Here is a 24,632-nt window from a genome sequence, read left to right on the forward strand (position 1 = left end):
CTTCCTTCTGCACCGACGTTTCACGGGATGGCACCAATACACCAAAAAATTCTTCCTCGGAGTCATGACTGGTGTTAGTGTCACTCTTCTCGGTATCAACCTGACTTGATGTCTCCGCAACAGTCGAATTACATCTGTCTTAATTTTTTTCGCAGTTCATGGAAACTTAGTGCAGGAATAGTAGCCACGACGTCTTGAAGGAGGGATGAAGACATGATGCCATAACGCATTTTATGTCGTTGAAGCACTTGTTGAATCGTTTCTTCACCCCTGCAAGGACTTTCAGTTTCAACTCCTCACAGGTCACAAGATCACTGATCTCGGTCAACTTCTTCGCGCAAATTGTGATGGTTGGAAGCAAGACTCCGTAATACGCCTTGGACTCGCCCTGGAGAATGTCTAAAGCCTGACAGATAGGCTTCATCACACGGAGATGTTCACCGAAGAAGTTGACGTCAGCTAGAAAAGACCGAAACTTTGCAACCAAACCGATTATATAGCTGCTTGACCACGCCAGTATTGCCAAAAAAACATGCATTTTTTTCAATTTAATTTAAAAAGTAGCGGGTAGCGGGAGTGCGACTGAAAAAAAAAATAGCGCCTCTCCCGGTACCGCTACTTTGGAGAAAAAATAGCGCCGTTACTCCAACTAAAAAGTAGCGCCGCTACCGCTACTTTTACCAAAAAAGTAGCGCGCTACTGCCCACCTCTGATTATACAGCACGTGCATATGTAATGATACACTGTTCTAACCATAGAGAGCATAGAGAATAATTATATTGATTGATAGATTGCTCCACCAGTCACACGCAACCACACCTACACGTGCTGCACATTAATAATGGACTCAACAGAAAAGTTTGAAGATTGGATTTCGTCATTGAGCTATCAAAGTAATGTGTATCAAATGAGTGAAGACCTTTTTTTGGAACTCCCTCTCTGAATCGCCGTTTTCGCTACCTTTTCAAACAAATTTGGTTTTCAAAAGTGGGTGGGCCAGGCCCACTCAGAAAATAAAGTAGGTGGGCCCAGGCCCACGTGGTTCCTCCGTCCCTGGAACATACCGTCAATACGTGTGGTTTATTGCGATGAGTAAGCTCACTACGTCATGCACGTAAAGCATTATATGCGACGTGTCGACTTCGAGTGTTGTAACACATTTTTATGTTTTCTATGCAAAATCGATTTAAATGAGTAGGCTAAGCTAGCATAGGCGTAGCCAGGGGGGGGGGGGGGGGCGAAAGGGGCCATGCTCCCCCCCCCAATTTTTAAAGTTTGGATTCCAAAGTTGAGCCCTTTGTTAAAAATATAATAAAATTTGTAGAAGTTTATAACGTTTTCCAAGACATCTGGCTATAAACACCCCCAAAGATTTGTTTTAGACACTCAGAAAGACACCAATAAATTTACAAATCGTAAATCGCGCAAAATTTACGCGATTTACGTTTCTTTTAACTAATTTCTGGGGCAATTTCAGAATGGCTTACTTTGTTGGGTTTTTGTGTAATTATTGAGTTTTTGTGTAGGTGAGGTTTTGGTGTTCTCTAATTTTAGACGCAGTTTTTGTCCGTTCGTGTGTAAGAGCTACCTTTAATAAGTTAATAGCTGTTTATCTGCTAATAAATTTCATACAAATAATACCCTGAAAGTGTTTCCAGAAAGCGCTATAATCGATTATTGAGTGTAAATTTGCAACATTTTTCCGGGGAAGCATGCCCCGGACCCCCCACCACTTTTATCGATTCCCTTGCTCAACTCACCAGAATACACCACTGCACAACAGGTGGCGATGTCTTAAACACTTTGTCGTTCTCATTATTTCATCAAATATTTGGCCGCCCCAAATTTTTTTTTCTGGCTACGCCACTGTAAGCTAGTTGCTGCAAACTAAAAAATTATCGTCAATGCAAGCTGAGTATGGTTGACTAATCTTACACAGTTTGACTTAGCCTACTGGTTATTATTAGCAAATAGGAATGTTTTTTAATTCGTTTCGATTAAAAAAAAATTCGAATGGCCCCCTCCACGAGAAAATCCTGTGTGCACCACTGGCAGCATCTCATAGAATACAAAACCTGTGTGTAACACCCCTAAGACCTTTACTAGTATTTGTTTGCATGCGACAGATTTTTACTTCTTCCTAGAGCTCTGCCATGTTTGCATGAATAAAAACTAGCTGAAATATGAGGAAAATGCGCCCAGAATATAATATTTGTTACGGTACATTCACCTGTAAGCAATTAGGATATATAGACCACTTTAAGCTCTTTGCTGTGTTCCATTTTAGTATTCATAAAACACTTCATTGCATAATAAGCTAGTCTAAATCAGAAACTGCTTTCTTTCACAACATTTTCTTTCTTTTTCCAAACTATGACTACGACTTGTAATAGACCTAGGTGGACCTAGGGTAAATATTTTTCTTGCTTTTATTAATTGCAAATCAGTACAATTGGATAGTTTGATATTTTGTAAAGATTTTGAAGAAACCTCTGTTTTAAACTTACATTTGCACAAACTTTCCATTCACAACGCAATTTTATTTCTTTTATTTAATGAAAAAGACATCAAAACTAAAAGTTCGTGACTGATATAGTTCAAAGATAAAGAAAGTCCTTTGGAGCATCATCAATCCATTTTTGTTTTTAAACTATTTAAAATAACAGGTGGTATGCTCTTTTTCCACACCTATTAAGATTTTGATACGGATGTTTATGGCGTAAATGAAGAGCATGGGCCACGATCTTCACTAGCTCCAGGGCAGACTCGACTTCCTCCTTCGCAATGTCTAGTTCTTGTTCGGTATTTTTTTGTTAGTCCAAATCCACAAGGACTCCATGCACCCCAGAAAGACCACGATCCTAATTGAGAAAAGACAAAATAAAACCATTTTTGCCTACAGTGGGTTGCTTCTTCAAATGTTAAGTATTTCAAGCTTTAATGGAATCAAGCTTTTTTATTTAAAAATGGGTTGTTACTTTGCACAACTCAATCAATACAACAACAATTAAAGTGACCAGAAATGAAAGTGTTTACTGATAAAATTAAATTGCAACGTTAGCAAATCAAACCAACAATTTTGTTCTAAAAAAAAAAATATTTTATTTCCAACAACCCTGCCAGACAACATTTCTATTTGGTCATGATCTGATGATACAGGACGTTACAGAAGTTGATGGTACAGAACCGTGAGAGTTTGATCGTTTGCTACCGACAAGTTCTCTTGCCAATGTTGTAGATCAATAGGCTACTGGTGGTGCAAAGGCAGTTAACTCTTACACGCAGCTGCTACAGATGTCGATAAAAGTTACATGTCAATATCAGCAGCCTCCAGCTGTGATCAGTCATTAAGATGTCCGCAACTAGCGTCAATTCGCCAACGCCGATAAAATATAATTCAGTGGTTACTTCTACTCAATCGAAAAGAATTTCGATGCTTTATAATTGATATCTAATAAAAATCACTAAGATCCAAAGAAAAACAACCCACTGTTCGATGGTTTGCGTACGCAACGATAAATCATCTCCAAGTACTTTGTGGTACCCTCGCACGGATCATCAAATTCAGCTCTAGTGGCTCGAAGAATACAGGAATTCCGATTCTTGCATTTAGCTTCGATGATGGATTGACTTTGTTTAGCCTTGCAATCCGTTGTCAAAATGGGATTGACAGGACATCTAAGAAACGTAAATGTCCCTTCAATAAACGTTACATCAATGCTGACGGTCTACTTAATAAATAAACTAACATGACTCAGCAACAGAACTACATTTAACTTTATAAAAATAAAAAACAATAAGCAAACGTTTTCGGCTAGTCATACAGCTCTTTTCAAGCAAATAAGAAAAATATTTTTAAAAGAAATATTAAAGAATAATAGACTATCACAGCAAAAAGATGGTGAAATCTAAATATTTGAGAAACTCGATAACTACTGTGAACTACTATCTTAACTACTTGACACTGTCTGCTTTGTAAAGCGCTAAGGAGCAACGCATTCTGCGATGGATACAGCGCTATATAAAAACTAACATTATTATTATTATTATTAACTAGCACACACAAAATGATCACTGAAAAATTACGCAGCACAACGCGTCAAGTATTTGAGAGGAAATATTTATTAATTGTTTAGAAAAGGACTAAAAAAACTAAACCAGATTAAGCAAGATAGACAGAAGCACAGCACGAGATAGTGACACAAACAAAGTAAAAGTAATAGAAGCACAAGACGTGACAACTCAATCAAAAATTGTTAAATAATATGAGGCTCTATTCTTCAAAAATACTCAGACCGGCACCGGTCCGTGGACTGGCGATTGGGAACCAAGATATAAAACATTACAAATGGTAACGATAAACCTACTCGGGTACCTTGCATGCTCTACATTCTTCGAATAAAATCTTTACTGCATTAATTAAGATGAACCACGCAAGTACATACGTAGTTGAATCCATTCGACCATAGAAAGCCGATGTGACGTTAATGACTTGGCCAAATGGACAGGTGAAAGTTTGTCGATCTCCTTCGCAGATGGCAGCTTTAACACCTTCGGGTAAAATGCTACAGGAGTATTTCATCTTCAAGTAGTTCGTTGTATGTTGGCACAGATCTCCGAATTCAGAGTTGTTGGCAAACACCGAACAAAAATTGAGTCCATCGCATTTCGCTTTGATGGTTGATAAAGTTCCATTTGTTTGGCAATTTGTTGTCATGAAGGAGCCAGGACATCTGCAGATTATAATCGTTTGTTATTTTCTCCATCAACATCCAAACTTGGTTACTAGCATACAAAGCACAAGAAGAAGAATTAAACTTATTCAGTTATTATTCAAATTACTGTCACAATTGTCATTAAAATATTTCGTAGAATTGGACAAGGGAAATAATAGGACATTCACATGATTTAAAAAATGAAAATGTTGAAACAAAATACCCTGCTAGTCACACAACCTTCTTGCAGCATCGCCGTTACCATAGAGATTTCTTTGTTTAACTATTCATACTGTTGAAACTTTAGAAACCAAAACAAGACCATTTACTTTACTGCAAACCTAGTTATAGCTTTTTTCCTCCATTTGTCTTGCAATATATTTTATTACAAAATTTGAATTTTATGCACAAATTGAGTTGAATATTTGAGGTTTACATGTTTCGATGAGCTTCGGCATTTTTCCAGCTGTCTGGCACTTAGCACAAGGATAAAAAGTTTTATTAAATTGCTTATGGTGTTTCATGTTAACAGATTTTTGGAATAGGTTTTATTTAATAGAAGCCTGTAAAGTCGTAAAACTGTTAAAATCACAAAGGCTTGTAAAGTTTGAGAAAAAACAACAGTTTACAAAAATGAACTTCATAGCTTCAAAACTACGCTGATTTTTCATTCCTATTATTGGCATCGAAGCACAAGCTTACGTGGTTGAATCCATTCGGCCGTAGAAAGCCGATGTCACAGTGATGGCTTGACCATGTGGACAGGCGATGTTTTGCTTATCAAACTCACAAATGGTAGCTTCCACCCCGTCAAAACGATTGTGACAAGCGTATTGCATTCCCACATACTTGCTGGTACCATTGCATGGATCGCCAAATACCGAGTTGTGAGAGTTAATTACACAGAAATTGTGCCCATCGCATACTTTTTTAATAATTGCTAAAGACCCATCAGCTTCACAGTTTGTTGTCAAGATAGGGCCCGCAGAACATCTGAAGAATAAAGCCATGTGTCAAGTTTAGTTCTCATAGTTGAGAATGAATCTTAAGCTTAAAAAGAGAGAGTGCTCTTATTGAAAATTTCTTGTGAAATATGTCAACTTTGCCAAGTACGCTTGGAAAAAATTTTCGTTATTCTTTAGACGCAAAGGCGCAATAATTTATGAATTACTTAGTTCAAACGATAGTTTATCAAACAATATTTTATGAAAGCGACAATTTATTTAACTTCATCAAAACGACACATATCAGTCTGTATTACCTTTACTGTGTAATTTATAGTACAGGCGCATAAAAACTATGACATTAGTGCAGCTTCAGCAACATGGCCGTTTTTCAAGATACAACTCTTAATCAAAACTTGCCACAATGAACGAGCCCTTTCAAATTGTGATGTGGTCCTGGTAACTACAGTCACATGGTGGTGTTAAAGTAAAACATGTGATGTTTAGGAAATAAAAAATAGTATTCAAACGTGAATATGTTTTATTCATTCATCACTTACGTCATTAAACTTTGTGCTTGCATCGTGCACAAGTTTTTTTACTAGAATGAATTAGCCTTTGAATATATATCAATACTTCGGCTGCACACAGGATACAATTAGATCAACATTAATCCAACCTTGCAAATACACCCTTAATGAAGTAACTTTTTGTGTTTTAGGGAAGGTGTTACGATAAATTTTTCTTTAATTATGCCATGTAGGACTGTCATAACTAGGGGGCGCTATGTTACGGATAATCGTTCCCTAAATCATACGTCACATAAAACCGTTAAAGTCTACTTAACCTGGCGTCTTACGTCATGGAATATTGCTAAAAAATAAGCAGAGATTTCATCATTCTTTTGTAACACCTGTAAACTATTGCATCATCTTGAATGATAAGGTATTGCATCATTCCTTTTTAACACCTGTGGAATTGCTTAACAATGCATATGGACTGTTCCGTCATAGAGGCGGGTTACGTGCATTTGAAATATCGCAATCAATTCTCTCATTTTGTAGATTGTCGCTGTGAAAGTTGGTCAGATATTAAACAGTTCTGCTTCGGGTAATAACTAGAGTAGACGAAATTTCCGTTATTTATCTGGAAATCTGCTTGTGGTGACAATTTTTCGTTGGTGCGTACGTGGTGTGCTCTCTTTTTAACAGCCCGTGTTGCTGTGTTTTCTTGAAATACAATTCGTGAAAGACTTTTTCAGAAGAGTGTTTTTTTTCGGTCATCGCATACAGACCAAGGATTTGGAAATTTTATCATACAACTTTCCCACGAAGATATATGGTTTACCGCTGTGACCAGGAGGTTTGACCCAATCGCTCCCCTCCTCTGATCTGCCACTGGCTACTCATTTGAAAATTGTTTGCTAATCTTACGTTTGTTTGTCTTTGCGTCCATAAAATGCTGTGACCACTTCGATCGCTTGGCCAAGAGGACACTTGATGGTCGATTTCGATCTTTCGCAAATCACGTCAGAATGCACTGAAGAATGAAAATGTAGTTACTGCAACAAGAAACATGGGCCTACAATAGGGTGATTTATCAACTTTTGAATTTTTAAGCGGGCGCCCTCTCAAGCTGTTCCAATTTGGTTAAAATGGAAAACCTCAAATTAAAAAAAAAGTCATCGACGTCTAAGGTGCGCTTGTAACATGTACCATGGGAGATTCAATTACAAAAATTTCGTGCATTAGAATAAACAACACCATTCATCCCACGTCGTTCAAACGTTGATTAACCATTACAAAACATGCTAGACGTTTTATGCCTACCGATTTTATCTCGGTATGTTCTATTGAACCATTACTGTTTCCTGTTACATACACCCTATTAGCCGTAAGCTTAGCCTACGCCATAACACTGTCATGTTACGTAGTATTCCCATTCATCTTATGTTATTATTTACCGCTTTTACATATCGTACTTCAAGCTACGCCATGTCTCACTGACATTGTTCATTCACTGATATCGCATCACCACCTGTTTTTCACTCCATTTTATTACAATTTTAGGTGCTCATCATTTCACCTTGCCTACGTTAACTAAGCTATTCGTTCTCAACGACTTCGCTCATTCACTGACATTGCATCCCCTTTATTGTATCACATTGTACATACTTACAGTCTACCGATTTTTCCTGCCTGTTCTCACACTTGAACAGCTTCTAGAACCTCATAAGCTGGCATCTGCCGCTATGATTAAATCATGTCGCCTAGTGGTTTCAACAATTTTATGCTATATTTTGTTATTGTGTTATGCTACCGTAATTATGTATCTTGCGGATGCTACTCTGTATCGAATTTTGCAGATGCGCCACCTCACCGCATGGTTGCTGCTAGATGAGATGCAAGAGACCTTGAGAGACTACAGCACTACGACGGATGACACGACAGAGTTCTCTATCGCCACCACACGGTGACTCTCATCAACTTACCTCCACGTGAGATGCCTCTATTCGATATGCCTGTACTTAATGACGTCAACTCGGCTAACCTCATTGCCGCCTACATGCACCGAAGCTGCATCGTTATCTTCCAACATGGTCAAACCCATGTCCTCCTGTCAACTGCGATACCGTGCACAGTAGTTGTATTGCTACGCACTCAAGCCTTCTTCACACAAGAAGCACTGCTGCTTGCGACACACCGACGTGCACCACAGTTGCACTGTCTATCCAGCATCTCAAGACGACTGCTTTACAGCTTGCGACTTTACAAGCTGGCCACTCCCATGTCACTGCTCATCATCCGTCAACAGACATAAACTGAACTGCTTATCAGCACTGTTTGTCATAGTCTCGAACTCAACATTGCCTGAACTCAATAGCATATCTTGTCCTCAAGGCTGTAGCGCACCCAGCATGGGGCTAAGGGGGCTCAAGCCCCCCCCAAACCCGCCACTAAAAATAAAGTATTTGTATGCTTTCATTTATAAATTTTGCTTACAGGTTAGGTATGAATAAGACACAACAATACAACAGGGCTGAGCATTATAACAATATATTTTACATAATTACTTGCAAATAGTTTTAACAGTTGAACGTTTTTTGTTTAACTTAAGCCCTCATCAGGAATCTGAAAATATTTATAAAAATGCAATAAATTTCAACTTCTTGAAGGTAAAATTACATTAGGAAAAGGCAACTACATAAATAACTACGAAAAAATTTGCTCCACAGGGAAGGTGATACATCAAGTAAATGTTGAAGAGAATGGACTCGCCTCCAGCAAATAATTGTTAGTTTAAATTTGAGTTATAGCGTTTGATTAACAGTGCTTCCTAAATTTTGGTGTCAAATTGGGATTTGTCTTTGCGTAAAATTTTAAATGAGTCGGCTGAGAATTTTCGATCAGAGCAAAAAGAACACTCCGTGATATCTTTAATGGCACCTTTCTTTAACTTCCTAAAGTTCAGATGCTCCTACAGGGCCGGATTTAGCTGATGGGGGACCCGGGGCACTTTTAGATCGGGGGGCCCCCGTGCAAAAAAAATTTTCAAGCCTACGGAGCGAAAAACCATCTCTACGTCTACAGTAGCATCAGTCCAGTACTGCACAGCATTTTGCAGAACTTTAAAGGCCAAAAGGAAAAAAATAACACAAAATCACTTTTTTTTTCCACATAAAGGGGCCCTTCAAAAGTCGGGGGGCCCGGGGCAACTGCCCCCTCTGCCCCTCCCCTAAATCCGGGCCTGTGCTCCTGTACTCTCGGTCAAATGTCTAGTGGACATACGTACCGATGTACCGTACGTCAATGCCGAATCACACGGACATGTAAAACTGTATACGACGTTTGAGCAGAGAGACGAAGGCGTCTGGGACTTTAATTGAAAATACGAACTACATTTGAATGTTTGTAAGTAGAAAAAACGTCCACATCAAATTTATTGTTTACAAAATTAGTGTTTTGTTTCAAACTGTTTTCGTGCTAGTTGTTGTTTTCGCACTTATTTGTGTTGGCAAACGGAAAGCTAATTCTATTTTATCATACATGACGAAAAAGTAGAGATCTACAGAAGACTGCAAGAGTGAAGGGTTCCAACACCCCCTCTCCCCCCTTTGGCACTCGTGTTACGTCACGATATTGAGAATGATGCTTTCAATCTCTTTATATCTCTAAAACAAAGTCTGCCTAATTTTAAGCGAAACTGCATTAAACGAGCAAGTTTTTCCGATATCAAACATGCAAATATCTCAGCCAGGAATTAGCAACAAGAAAACATGGAGACTTAGCTTTATTTCGCTAAAAAGGCCGAAGAAAACATGATCTTATCCTTTTGCTATGCCACCAGACAACACCATTTTACAGGAATATTCATACCCACATTTTGTTGAAAATGCTATCAGAATGCACCAAATTCAAAGTAATTTTTCAAAATTTTCTGCAGGAGGCCCCCCAGACGCTGGGTGTCGTCTTAGGCAAACACACCGTCGGCCTTCGCCCACCGGCCGTCAATCCCCCCCTTTTTTTTTTAAATTCCTGGCTACGCCACTGGCTGTGAGTGCCTTTTATTGTCACTGTCACTATTGTGGCAAATTACTCGGCCGACATTTCTGAATTAGCCCCCCCCTAACTTTTTTTGTGGGTGCGCTACTGCCTCAAGGACATTACTCTCATGAAAGCCATCTTCGTCTAGCACAACCTTCGCGCACGCGTAGCTCACCGCTATTCTATTATTATTATGGTTGCTTCTATGAGTGTCAAGCCTATCTCCCGGACGCGGGGTATTAACAATCAAGGACACTCTCCTGCCTATATAGCCTACGATATTTGTGTATTTTATTTTAAAACTATTTGTAATGCTTACTCAAGAATGATGCAGCAACGTTGCAACTGCCGTAACATAGTTCCTCCTGAGCACGAGGTGAAACTGCATTCCTCATGGACGAGAGGTAAAACTGTACCCAACCCATTAGTTAAGCCACTGCTGTCTTGCCTACACAAGCCAAAGGGCTTCCAGGGAACATAAGACATCGCCTTATCTCTTATGATAAACGACTGTTACCCCTGTAACCGCAATTACTGTAGCCTATTACAGTCCTGCAATTATTGTATATCGTAGCCTACTAAGCCAAAATGGCTCCCAGGGAACTTAAGACATCGCCTTGTATCTCTTATGATAAACGACTGTTACCCCTGTAACCGCAATTACTGTAGCCTATTACAGTCCTGCAATTATTGTATATCGTAGCCTACTAAGCCAAAATGGCTCCCAGGGAACTTAAGACATCGCCTTATCTCTTATGCTAAACGACTGTTACCCTACAATCACGTTATCGACTACTTATTAACTTATGTGTGCGTTTAATCTCCTCATCCCACGAAAGGAGGGGGGTCATGTGTCTTCCCCTAGCAATTGTTAGCCTATAATTGTCAAATTTCTTTGTAAAGTACATATCTTATAACCACACCCTATATAGTATTGCAGCATGTATAACCAAGTTATTGTAGTATTATTCATCTGATATTTTGCCGTAAGGAGGGAAGTGTGTAACATGTACCATGTTTTTAACTAACAAATTTATATTACAATTAACCGAAATTTATCAGTATTGCAAAATGCATTTCAACGCTGCAAATTCAAAACCTAAAGTTCTCACAGAACATAGGTCACGCTTCCTGTTTAACCAATGTCACACGGAATTTAACTCAACACATCTGTATTTTTAATGCGACATAACTATGTAACCGGTATAGCTTTTCCCTTGATTCTTACGATAGCTATTATTGATGAAAAGGCTCTACCGGTATATTATGAAGTAAGCGAGGAATTGAAAAAGACAGGCATTCAAAAATAGACTTGCAAGCGAACGGACTGAACTTTAGAACAAGAAAGTTAAATTCACAACTGGGGAATGTCGCTCTTCTGACACCGGTCGCAATAAATTATATTGATTAGAGATATTTTTCAATTTCCCGAATTTGTAACTTTGATTTAATAAAAATGTTTAATACTATTTAATACGTTTGCTTTTTATGTAGAAAGTCATACCCCTAGACTAGACAGCCAGAAGCCTAAATTATCCTTTTTTAAATAGAGACTTAGAGTCTCTCAATATTCTTTTAAATTATCCTTTAAATTTTACTTTTTATAAACAAAAATTACAGCTATCAGATAGCCCAAAACCCTACGCTGGGGACATAAGTTAGGCAAAAACCCTACATGCTCAAAGAGCTTAAACTTTCTACGCATAACGGCTTAAGTCGGTAATAGCATTGAGGCATGGGTGCACATGTGTTACTGCACTTTCATTCTACTGGGGGCTCGCATATATCAAATGAGAAGTTAATAACGATAGATACTATAGGGGGATCCTTATTTCAAATCTTTCAAACTATAAAAAATTTTGGCATTTCTTTTCCACGCCGTGATCACGAGATAGACACGCCGAACACATGTGCAGCCAAATCGTACTGAGTGATGTCACAATGCTATGTCTGCACTCTACGCCGTGTTTTGCCTGCTGAGTAGGCTACTGAATATTGTAGCAGCCTGATTAATAATAATATAATAGTCTTGTTTCTCTGGTACTGTAAGCGTAAATGGCAGAATCTACAAGAAAACAGTCTTTCTCCCCCCTGCGGGAGTTATTTAACATGAATTAACGTAACAGCGTGCGTATCGCTTGCTCGCTTTATCGCTACTTTTGGTATTATTACATCACAACAAATCAAACAATGCAATCGTGATAAACTACCCTAGTAGATTTTTCGCTTCTCGTTTTACATGTTTTGGTACAATCATTTCGTAATAAATGTTCACAGCAATTGCCGAGGCAATTTCAACTTTTGCCGTTTGGCCTCGGCAGCGTTTTTGCCGAAGTAAAAAAATGCTAATTTCGAAGACTGAGTCTGAGATATAGTTAGTTGGGCCAGTGAAGGATGAGTTTACTGGCTCAAAATTGCCATCTGTGCATGATGCTCTCGCCGTGTACTTTTACCGGCTAAAGATTATGAAGGAAACAAAAAGGGAGGCAGCCAAGCATACTATCCAGAAACTTTTCGCATACTGGAGCCGAGCAAAGATTCCAGTACGGGATGAAAGAAGAGCAATTAAGAAGTTGGATGGTCTTATCACAGCATGGAAAAACCTAAAAAAGAATAAGAATAGAAAGACCAACACGCAGAAAATGAATGAAGAAATCTTCACTGCAGAATATCCAAATTTGTTTGATGTTTCTCATGGCAATGCTCTCGAAATGATTGACATTCAAGAGGACATAGAATTTTTGGTTGCTCAACGGGAACCTGGCAGGAGAGGGTATATGGCAGGATTGGACAAGAAGCTGAAGAAAAGAGAGAATGAAAAGGCAACAAGAGTGAAACAAATGAAGAAACGAAAAATTGCTAGTGACGAAGCCAGGAAGGAACTGTTTGATAAAGTTGTTCTAGAGAGCAGCTCTTCTTCAAGTGAAGAGGATTCACAAGGAGACGAAGATTTCATACGACCTTCATCATCTGACTTCAGACCTTCACCTCTTCAAAAACGTGGCAAAAAGAAAATTTTTAAACCAGATGTCCTTGCTTCTCTTGACAGAGGTAGGATCAGCGATAGGCATGCAGTTCACACTGGAGCATCTGTGCTATCTGCAACAGGTTTGAATCTTTCAGAATTTGCTTTAACCGCTTTTCTCTTCGACGATATCGCAGAAAGTATCGTGAAGATAGGTCAAGGGACCTGAAAGCAGGGTTTCAGAGTTATGGAAAACCACGAACGATTCACTGGTATGGAAAGCTGATGCTTGATTTGACAGGAGATGAAAAAGTTGATAGACTGCCCATTATAGTTTCTTCTGATGGCGTTGATCAGCTTCTAGCAGTACCTAAACTTCCATTTGGAACAGGACAGGCCATATGTGATGCCATAATCCAGACTGTTGATGAGTGGAATATCAAGGAAGACATTAAGGCCTTCAGCTTTGACACCGAAGCAGCCAACACTGGGCGACTTAAAAAAGCTTGTGCACTTCTTGAAGCAAAGCTTGAACATGATACTCTGTATCTGGCATGCCGCCACCATATTCATGAGATTATACTTGAGGAGGTGTTTTCGTCTTGCTTTGGCCCTTCATCTGCCCCAGAAATACAGCTATTCAAGAGGTTTAAGCAGTTCTGGCCTAAGGTTAAGCATCATGACTACACTCCTGGAATTCAGGATGAAGTTGTACTGGCTGAATTGGATACTGAAACTCAACAGAGGGTGCTGTCCTATGCCAAGGAGCAGCTAGACAGCAAACATCCCAGAGATGATTACAGAGAACTTCTCGAAATCACGATTATCTTCTTAGGGGGATTTCCACCTGAAGGGATAAGATTCATGAAGCCTGGAGCCATGCACCGAGCAAGATTTATGTCTCCTCTCATTTACACCATGAAGATATTCATCTTCCGAAACAGTGGATTTTGCCTGACTAAGCGTGAGCTAAAGGGTCTCAAAGACCTATGTATCTTTCCAGTGAAGTTTTATATTAAAAGCTGGTTTTCTTCTCCTCTTGGAATTTCAGCTCCAAAGAATGACCTCCAACTAGCTAAAGAATTGTTGGCATCTGGTGACCAAGTATCACTCGCTGCCCTAAAGAAACTGAAACGACACTTTTGGTACCTGTCTGAAGAAACTATTGGGTTTTCATTCTTTGATGCCTTCATTTCCTTAGAAGACAAGAGAAAGATGGTTCAGGCATTGGTTGAACAAGGAGCAGAACATCCAGCCAAGCAAGTCAGTTTGTCAGACCAAGACATACGAACGAAGGAGATCCCTGACTTCGTCACAAAAAACACAAAGAATTTCTTTGAGACTTTGAGTATTTCAACTTCATTTCTAGAAGAAGATCCTAATTTATGGTCCAGTTTGCCAGCATTCATTGAGGCCCAGAAAACTGTTGGAACACTTCGTGTTACGAACGACACATCAGAGAGGGGTGTAGCCCTCATTCAGGAATATCATGGGTTGCGGACAAAATCAGAGGAACAAACACAATTTATCCTCCAAGTAGTGGCTGAGCACCGAAAGAAACTGCCCCACATAACTGAAGCTGCTCTTGTTAAGAATCAGAAAGACATACTATTGTAGAAGAGTAAAGAGACATTCGTCCTTTTGTTTTTTTGTGGAACATTTGATAACCGCTAACATTTTGTGTTATCATATTAATTGGATTCAGCCACGTGAAATTTCGTTTGCATTGAGCATACGTTACCTTAATTTTCGTTTAGAATACAAAATATTTTACAGTAAGTGTTTTTACATCAAGTGGAATCAATGTAAGGGGCGCCCATACAATTTCCTCCAACTCAAATTTTTGACTACATATAAGGACCACCCTAGCCTACAAGTATCAAGCTAGAAATTAATCTGAAATATATATTACGGTGTTTTATTTGGTTCGATCAGTTTTTCTGTAAAAGTGCATTTTCTACGGTTTTCGTAACAATTTTGAGATTGGTAAACCCAAAAGTGATTACTTAGGTCCAAAGGTGGGAAAAGTTACTTTCAAAAGTAACTGAGTTACAGTTACAGTTACTTGGCCAAAATAGTAACTGAGTTACCGTTACAGTTACTGATTTTAAAAAGTAACTAGTTACAGTTACTAGTTACTGTTACTAGTTACTTTCAGTTACTCACAAATCTGAACATAAAATTCTGCACCTGGCCAGCTCTGCATGCGAGTCCAGTTTAATCGCAATGTTAGAGCCATCCATGCTAACATAACAGCACAAGTACAAAACCAACAATGTTTCATCCAAAAAACTTACTCAGTAGCCGATATGTTTATTTCCTTTGATAAATACGAGCTTTTCAAAGTGCTCGTCACTTAGGCCTGCCCTTTTGGGCTTTAAAATGTCCTTGCCCAATCGTCGTTGTCGTGTGAGCCTCTGGGGCCGAGGGTCTATCCCAGTGGTTCCCAACCTTTTGGTTGTCACGGACCCCTTTAGACAAATTATTAATTCTGCGGACCCCTACCTAAATTTTGCCTCAACTATACTGTACTGTGTCACATTGTATTGCCGCTATGACTCCTGCGGCAAATATCAGGTTAAACAGTTGCTCAAATAAGAAAATGAATGAATTGTTCAAGAAATGTCAGCAGTATTTGAATATTAAGGTGACCCAAAGTGCCATGCCGAAACTTTTTCAACGTAAGCCAATTTAATGAGAGGGCTGTTGTTGCCTTTCCTAAACTAAACGACTGAACTGTGGTTGAGTTTTTGACAATGCAACACGCATGTCATCTTCAACGTCCAGGCGATTTCGATATTTAGATTTTATTGTAACAAGAGCTGAGAATCCTGCCTCGCAAAGGTTAAGTGGTTATGAAGGGTAACAAAATAATAATCGCTTGCTTTGCCAAGAATGGGTAGGTTTGCAGTTGTGAGCACCAAAATTCTTCCACAGTTTTTGAATGAAATTCAATGCGTAATAACTCTTTTGATCTCAAATCCATTAGGTCATCTTTACTGAGATCGTCATCGCTAATGTTGTTCAAGTCAAAAAGAAAAGGATTTCGAATCCATGTTTCAACTTCGTTCGGCAGGTGTTCTAAATTAAAATAACGTCGAAATGACATTTGCAGGGTTTTCAAGTGTGCGCAAAATTTTTCTCTCATAGAGATCAAAAGAGTACATTCTCTTTGAGTTTCATCCATCAAGATAAGATCTTCTAACATTGGAAAGTTAGAGTAATTACCTGCTTCCAATCTGCGTTTTCAAACCGGCAACTTGGCTAAAAACGCCTTCAGCTTTTCAGCTGCATCAATTATTGTCACACCTGGTCCTTGATAGTGCCATGCAATGCCATGATTAACATTTTTAATATGACCCAAAATATCGGCTAAGTAGGCCATGCCGTATAGAAAACTTTTACTCTCAAATGATTTTGAGAGTGGACTTCTTTTTGCTTTGAAAAGAGTTGATACTTCATTTTTTAGCTGCTGCAGTCGTTTTAAAACTTCTCCTCTAGATAACAAACGTACCTCAAAATGATACAAAAGTACTTCGTAATCTGACCCTACTTCTTGACAGAGCGCTTTAAAGTACGGTGTACTTGACACATTTGCATTTAAACAGAAAAATGAAAGTAAAAAGATCGCTTTTCTCTTTTTTCTCCAAAATTCATCAAGGTAATCACGGACCCCCAAATGCTTTTTCACGGACCCCCAAAGGATCCGCGAACCCCAGGTTGGGAACCAATGGTCTATCCTTTTACTACCCCAGATTCACAATGTTCCCGGATTACACTGGAAGGCTACTAGAGAGCAGCCAGTCTTTGGTTTTATCATCCATGACACGCAGATCTTCCTCTCAGTTAGGTGGCTTGAAGATGGTACAGTCATTAATGGTGTGGTGTGTGGTCTGTTCCTCAGCACCACATTCACAAGAGGAGGAAGAGGCCATTCCCCATTGGTGCATGGTTGAGCGGAAAAGCCCGACGCCGGTACTGAGACGGTTGAGGCGCACCCATGCCTGTCTTGGTAGTGTTAGGCCGATGGGGCGTGTGTTGGCGTCTGGGATGAACAAGCAAAATCTGTTGATGAACAAGTGCTGCAATGAAAACAATATTTTCACTGCAGCGCTTGACGGAATGGGAGTGTTATGTTTTAAAAACAGTTTTTCATCGGTCCGCTTGTGAATCTGGATCCGCTTAACTTGGGCTCAGGATCCTCTTCCAAATACTCCTGTATCAGAATCAACGCGCATTGTTTTCTTTTCTTGGTTTTGGCGTAAAGTGGTGCAAAAAAGACCTCTGTGGCTCTACCACCATCCACTTCAGTGTCGCTGCTACTCCCCTCTTCAGCAGAGCAGTTTGCTTCTTCAATTGCTTGAAGCATGTTCTGTTTTATTTTGATCTTCAATTCAGCAGTGTCACATCGTCAGCCATTAAACATAGGTAAGTCTAAATTTTGAGTGGAATGCAGTCGCAAGCTGAAAGTCGCTGACCTCGAACCAATGGCCAAATCTGGTTTGTATTGCTTACAAAAGAACGTCCACCAACGGCAAGCAAACAGCAATGCTGTTGCTGGTTTTGATGTCAGACAATCATTTTAGAGGCATTACAAGTGTTGCACTAAATGCAATAATTTTCAACTTCTTGAAGTTAACGAGCTAACTAACTGACTATAAGCGTCAAGAAATTGCTTTTAATCGCTGCGTGTTTCTTGATGCTTATAGTCTGTTAGTTAGTTACTATCAAGAAGTTGAAATTTATTGCATTTTTATAAATATTTTCAGATTCCTGATGAGGGCTTGAGTTAAACCGAAAACGTTTGACTGTTAAACTCAGGGACCTCGTTAAACTATTTGTAAATATGTAAAATATATTGTTATAATGCTCAACCCTGTTATATTGTTGTGTCTTGCCTGTCTTTGGTACATATTGATTAATCGCCAAAAACAATTGATTTAGCCAAATCAGTTATTAAAAATCGCCAAAAAAAAGCCAAACCATAAATATGAAGCCAAACGTCTTAAAAAATTGCCAGATTTCTAGATTTTGGCGATAAATTCGCCAATATGGGAACCCTGCTCCACAAGACTACAAAACAAAAGTAGCACCGCGCATGCGCAGTGCTGCGCTGATACGCCTGCGAGAAAAATGCATTATTGCACAAAGCGCAGCAAACACGGCACAAAGCAAGACACAAACACGTGCAGAGAAATAAACGGCAATTAGAAACTGAAATTTCAATAACTACAGTAGTTACCGCGTTTCGTTACTTTTGGAAAATAGTAACGAAGTTACAGTTACTCAAAAAGTAACTAGTTACAGTAACTAGTTACTTTTGTAACTAGTTACTGCCCACCTTTGCAGGTCAGTGGTTACTTCTACTCAATCGAAAAGAATTTCGATGCTTTAGAATTGATATCTAATTTAAACCACTAAGATCCAAATAAAAACAACCCACTGTTGAACGGTTTGCGTACGCAACGATAAATCATCTCCAAGTACTTTGTGGTACCCACGCACGGATCATCAAATTCAGCACTAGTGGGTCGAAGAATACAGGAATTCTGATCCTTGCATTTAGCTTCGATGATTGATTGACTTTGTTTAGCCTTGCAATCCGTTGTCAAAATGGGATTGACAGGACATCTAAGAAACGTAAATGTCTCTTCAATAAACGTTACATCAATGCTGTTGGTCTACTTACTAAATAAACGAACATGACTCAGCAACAACACTACATTTAACATTATAAAAATAAAAAACAATAAGCGAACGTTTTCGTCTAGTCATACAGCCCTTTTCAAGCCTATAAGAAAATATTTTAAAAAGAAATACTAAAGAATAATACATTATAACAGCAAAAATATGTTCAAATCTAGACATTTCAAAAACTTGCTTAACTAGCTCACACAAAATGATAACTGAAAAAATACGCAGCACAACGGGTCAAGTATTTGACAGGTAAAATTAATTGTTCAGAAAAGGACTCAAGCAGATTGCGCAAGATGGAAAGAATAGTCCGGTTGCCAAATCCAATTTTTGGCTGAACCTAGAAATTTTATGCAAAATTTTTTTTTATTGATTTTGGTAGCTTAGGGTCTACTCTTTCAGAATCTGCCGGGTGCACTCCGTGCATACTTGAGCGTTTTGAGAAATTCAAAATGGCGTCCAAAATGGCCGCCGTTTCAGATAACTCCCTATAACTCAGTTAGCATTTGACCTAGGATGATAGTTTTGGTGTCTAACCGTATGTTTTGAGGGGCAAGGAATCCATTGAAACTATTTATTTGACTGGTTGGGGATTGCATCATGTAGAAATGCAATAATGTCGCCAATAGGGCTGCCATATTACAAATTTCAAACAAATTACTTGTATTTGGTCTAGAATGATAATTTTGGTGTCTATCCATATGTTTCGTGGACAAGGAATCCATTTCAAGGATTAAAACAGTTGCATATGAATTACATCACAGTAAAATCCAAAATGGCTGCTGAAATATTTGCCAAATACTTATTGTAAATTTTTTAATCTCGAACTCCCACTATGCTACGTAATCACTTTGCTTTCTGACTGAGAAGCGCGAACTGGCGTCTCAGCAGGCTTGTAAGAAAGATCGATAAAGCGTTCTCTCTTTCGAAGCCGCAGTGCTTGTTTTAATTCAATGTTCTAGTAATAAGCAGACTGTCAGAGAAGTAAAAAGAAAACTTTGTGAATATTTAGTTAGGATGAATGATGATGGCGTATGAGCGATCTTTTTAGGCATTAGTGCATTTCCGAACGAAAGCGGCCAACGCCAGTTCGCAGGCGGTTAAGCCTGACCCACGCAAGCCTTGCGAGGGACATCCCTGGTGGACGGGGATCGGCGTCGGGTATGAAGTCACGGAGCGTGGAGGTGTGATTTTGCCACTCCGTGTTCCACATATGGTTCGTCCAGTGTGCCGCACTTAAACCAAGTTCTTCTGCGTTCTTAAGTAGTTGTTGTGCGGCAGGCACAAAGGGGCGTCTTGATTTCAGCCGCTGCTTTATGGGTGGTGGTCTCTTGAGTGCTGCATGGAGGAGATGGTCGGGGTCCAAAGCGCGGCGGGCGAGAGAAATCGTGGCTCCTTTACGGCGTAGCTCAGCGGGTTGGATGCCTGCTAGGATGGGTAGGCAGTCCGTTGGAGTGGGACGCAGCCATCCAGTCACAGTACGCAGTGCGTCGTTGATGGCGATATCAATCTGGTGGGTGTGAGAACTACGACACCAAACCGGCGCGCAGTACTCAGCGGTGGAATGAACAAGGGCTAGGGTAGTTGTACGAAGAGTTTTAGCACCAGCTCTTCAGCCGGAACCCGCCAATCGCTTCAAAAGTGTGACCCGTGTAGATAGTTTTTTGCGCAGTGACTTCAAGTGCCGGCGGTACGTGAGTGACCTGTCCAGGGTTATGCCGAGGTATGTAGGTTCGGCACAGTAAGGCAGGCGTTCCCCATCAATGTTGATGTTTATCTCACGCTGTGCCTCCGGTTGTTAAGGTGGAAGGCCGCCGACACTGTCTTTGACTTGCTGAGCTGTAGCTTCCATTTCTGGAGGTATGCTGATAGTGTTTGCATGTCTTGGCTGAGGTTCCTCTCCACTGACTGCCAGTTTCCTGCTGAGTGCAGGAGTGCCAGCTCGTCTGCGTCTCGTTGTCGGGCGGCAAAATCCCTAAGACTAATAGATGAGGATGATGGTGATATTGATGTGATCTTAAATAGAATTGCGAAAAAGGTTAGAAGTGAAGTCAAAGGCATTAACTTGGATAAAAACCATTACTCAACAACAATCAATAAGGACATTGCAATGAACGAAGTAAGTGAAACATTGATGACATTACTAGGACTTGTATCCGCAAAACTGGAAAGGACTTTCTCAGCCATAATGATGGGATCAATCTTGACCGGGGCTGTCAAGAACAACCCAACGGCACTGCAGATAACACTAAGTTCAAAATTGGGCAGATCAAAAAATATCATCACAACCATGCAGTCATTCGGTGTGACATGTTCTTATGACGAAGTATTACGCTGCGTTCAGCTGCGAAAGCTGCAACAATGGAACGATCCTGTCTTGGCATATCTGATGCATCAGAAGGTTTGGTACAAGTAGTTGTCGATAATTTTGATGCTGAAATCTCGTCGCAAAATGGAAAACTTTCCGCCCACTCGTTAGCTGTTCTGGTTACACAACCTGAATCACCATCTGATGCTGATCGATGCCATAGAGAGACAATCCCACGAATTTCAAAGGAGGAGATGTCGGAGCCAATAGAATATGATGTCACCATACAGAGATACAATCGTCCCAAGAAACCAAAAATGCCCGAGAGTGCTGCTGTTAGAACAGTTCTCTCACTCAAGTTACTTGCGCAACAGGCTACTCTAAAACAAAGAGCAGACGAAACTGACTTCGCCTTCTTTCAGGATGTTCAGAAACAGAATTGTCCCGAGTACAATGGCTACAACACAGCTCTTCATTCAAGACGAGTCATTCCATGAGTACACCCAAAGTCACAAGTTGATAGTGATTGGTGAGGACATTGCCCCATTTGAGATCAGCCATGGTGGTGTAGTGATCAGGAGGGCGGACCTTTCAAGGCTTTTAACTAGTCATGAGGAAGCGGACAATATCATTGTCCAACAGGTGATGCTGTCTGCTCGAAATAATGAAGAGAGTGGTATAAGTATAACTGTGATATCCGATGACACTGACGTTTTCATTCTCTTGCTTCATTATTATCTCGCTGGAAGCCTGAAAAATCGTATCACCATAGAATCCCCAATTAAAGAACGAACAGTCATTGACATTGGAAAAACCGTAGAGAAGCATGTGTCTTTTGTGAATGAACTCCTGCCAGCCCATGCTCTTACTGGGTGTGATACGGTAGCATGCCGCTATGGGGTTGGCAAAGGTACTGCATTGAAGGTCCTGAAAGATGGTCACTCACTGTCACTTTTAGGGGTCATTGATTCTCCCATAGAATCAGTGATTGCGCAGGCAACCACATTCATGTCAGCCTGTTACGGCCAATATACTACGAGTAAATCAATGTCCGAAACACGCTGGAGGGTATGGGAATTCAAAACGGATCGGGCCTCCGCGGTACCACTAAAACTTTGTTCCCTTCCTCCTACAAGTGAGGCCTTTAAAGAGAATGTAAGAAGGGCCCATCACCAAGCCATTGTGTGGCGTTTACTGGAAGACAGCAATCCGCCTGAATTGATGTAGAAATGTACGGATGGGTGAAAGACTTAAAGGGGCAGACAACCCCATTTTCAAATGCAAATTGAGAGTTGAAATACATAAAAAGTTTTGGTTTTGTAATTCGAACACACACTGCACGAACTGTTGTCGAAATAAAAAATTTTCTCCGGTGACGTCATAACAGTACTGCTGGACAAATATTTTGCTTGTTTGAGGTGTGGCATGCGTTTGCAGCAGTCGATAAGATTATTCCAAGTTACAATTGAAGTTCAGATTTAGTTTATTGTAGCCTTGGTGCTAGCTTACATCATTTTACAGACTACACTAAACTTTTTATTGGACGTTTAACCTAAACATTTTGGGCTAGACCTTGCAGTGTTTGCATAGTTTTGATGGTATTTAACAGCAAGAGGTTCAGACAGTCAAAGGTTGCAGAGATTTGCATTTATTTTTTACTTCATGATTAGTCAGTGCTGCACCCTGTGCTGTATGCACGATGGGCCTACCTACCAGTCTTAGTATTTACTCATGTATTTCAATTTGTGATTGTGTATTGGCTAGACATGTAGGCCTATGCTGGTGTCTCAATATGCATTCTTCCCCAGTGCTGTGTGAGTAAACTAAGCTAAACCTGTTACAATTTGGTACTCATCATGCCAAATCGGTGTGTTGTACCGTATATAACTGTTTATCTGACAGTTCTAGGCTACTGATAAAATTTCTTTGTTCCATTTTCCATAAAATCGTACCATAAAAAAGAAATGGAACAAGTCTGTAAACACCACAAGAGTGTGGCCAGGATCAACAGAGTCCAGCACAATATGGCGACTCCATTTCAAGGAAATAGATTTTTAAAATCTTTTCAATTTGACATGGGTCATGCCACACGTCTCAATTGAAACTTTAATGCATGCCCTTCAATTTTTCCAAACAAAAACATTTCAACAACTTTGCAACCGTTGGATTCAAAGTCCAGTAGAGAGACAACTCCACAACAAAATTCCACTTTATCCATGCGACCGGCTGCTAGGAAGCGGCAAGTTCTTGAGGTAATTTTAAGCTAACAATTATATTACTACATGTTTGTTATAAAGTACCGCACATAAGTAGCGAAGTAGCATCCTTGAGAAATTGTTTTCCATAAGTTTACAATATGTATGCTGCCTGCTGGTATAGTGATTCCCAGCTACATGCACTTTTAGAACGTCCCATGTATAATTCACCAAGTTCATCAACAAAAAATGTTTCTTCATATATACATTGTTGTTTTCTTTTTCAGTTACTGGCTAGAAATGCACCCAAATTCGTACCCTGAACAATTCCTACCCCCAATTCGTACACCGAAAAGATCGAGAGAAATTTAAAAAAAAAAGCCGAAGTCATGCCAAACAGAAATGGTTACTTGTGATGCTGTAACACAATATGACGTATTAGATTTTCGTGCTTGTTCATCAAAAGGATGCCAAGCTGCCTTGAAGCCAATGAGTGCGGCGAAAGGTAAGAAACTTTGACTCTATAATATGACATATTATGAAATAACAGTAGTGTACATTTTAATAGCTTTGGAAAGAGAAGTGATGCCAAATAATACTGTAAAAGTTGCTTTGCTTGATTTGGAATATGTTTATTGCAGCAGTGCAGCAACTCAGGCTAATGCCCTGGTATTAACACAATCTGTAGATGTGACCTGCAACTTGCAAGAAAGAAAATGAATTCCACCAGATTACCTTACTTCCACTTCCAAAAAAGCAGGAATGGCTTTGCAAGACATATCTTTTGAAGATAATGAAATGCACTATCCAAATTTCTCAATAAATACATTTTCGGAGGTGTCTAGCAATGAACGTAGTGAAAAGCCGGGGTAAGTTTGTAAAATTCCAAAACAAAACTTCGTTCCTAAACTTTTCATCAAATTTTCCTATAATTTAAGTGATGATCCACTGGGATGCACGGTGTGACAAAACATTTTAAATAAAGTAAACAATATCACACCAAATCAGAAGAATCGGTTTATTTAAATACAGAGCTTTCGCCACACAAGTGTGGCTTCATCAGTATAAACTTATTCAAATAGAAGTTTGTAAACAATGATATATCTGTTATAGATATTTTATGAATGCTTCCTGATGTATGGAAACACACACATACTGTAAACGGAAGTGCTCAATCTTTTCTTTAAAATAGTGTCATTGATAAGAATTTTTAATATGTCATTGAGCAGAACATTGTACTTCAACAATTGGAAGGTGATGGTATTGA

At 39.6% G+C, this 24,632-nt stretch overlaps 1 protein-coding gene across 2 annotated transcripts in view; it reads right to left on the reverse strand.

The window, feature by feature from the left end:
• Window positions 1-2,525: 2,525 nt before the first annotated feature.
• LOC145769992 (uncharacterized) overlaps window positions 2,526-24,632 on the reverse strand; it is a 66,701-nt gene continuing 44,594 nt past the window's right edge. The window contains exons 17-22 of one of the 2 annotated variants that reach the window (XM_082581565.1): window positions 18,612-18,799; window positions 7,093-7,198; window positions 5,418-5,708; window positions 4,446-4,733; window positions 3,491-3,678; window positions 2,526-2,861 (exon numbers count right to left, since the gene is read on the reverse strand). In XM_082581565.1, the coding sequence (XP_082437691.1) occupies window positions 2,713-2,861; window positions 3,491-3,678; window positions 4,446-4,733; window positions 5,418-5,708; window positions 7,093-7,198; window positions 18,612-18,799 (1,210 nt within the window). In that variant the 3' untranslated portion in view covers window positions 2,526-2,712. The remainder of the gene's footprint in view (window positions 2,862-3,490; window positions 3,679-4,445; window positions 4,734-5,417; window positions 5,709-7,092; window positions 7,199-18,611; window positions 18,800-24,632) is intronic. The other variant, XM_082581566.1, reaches the window with a different exon arrangement.

The sequence above is a fragment of the Aplidium turbinatum genome, chromosome 5 (assembly GCF_918807975.1).
Source record: "Aplidium turbinatum chromosome 5, kaAplTurb1.1, whole genome shotgun sequence".
In the NCBI taxonomy this organism is placed as follows: Eukaryota; Metazoa; Chordata; class Ascidiacea; order Aplousobranchia; family Polyclinidae; genus Aplidium; species Aplidium turbinatum.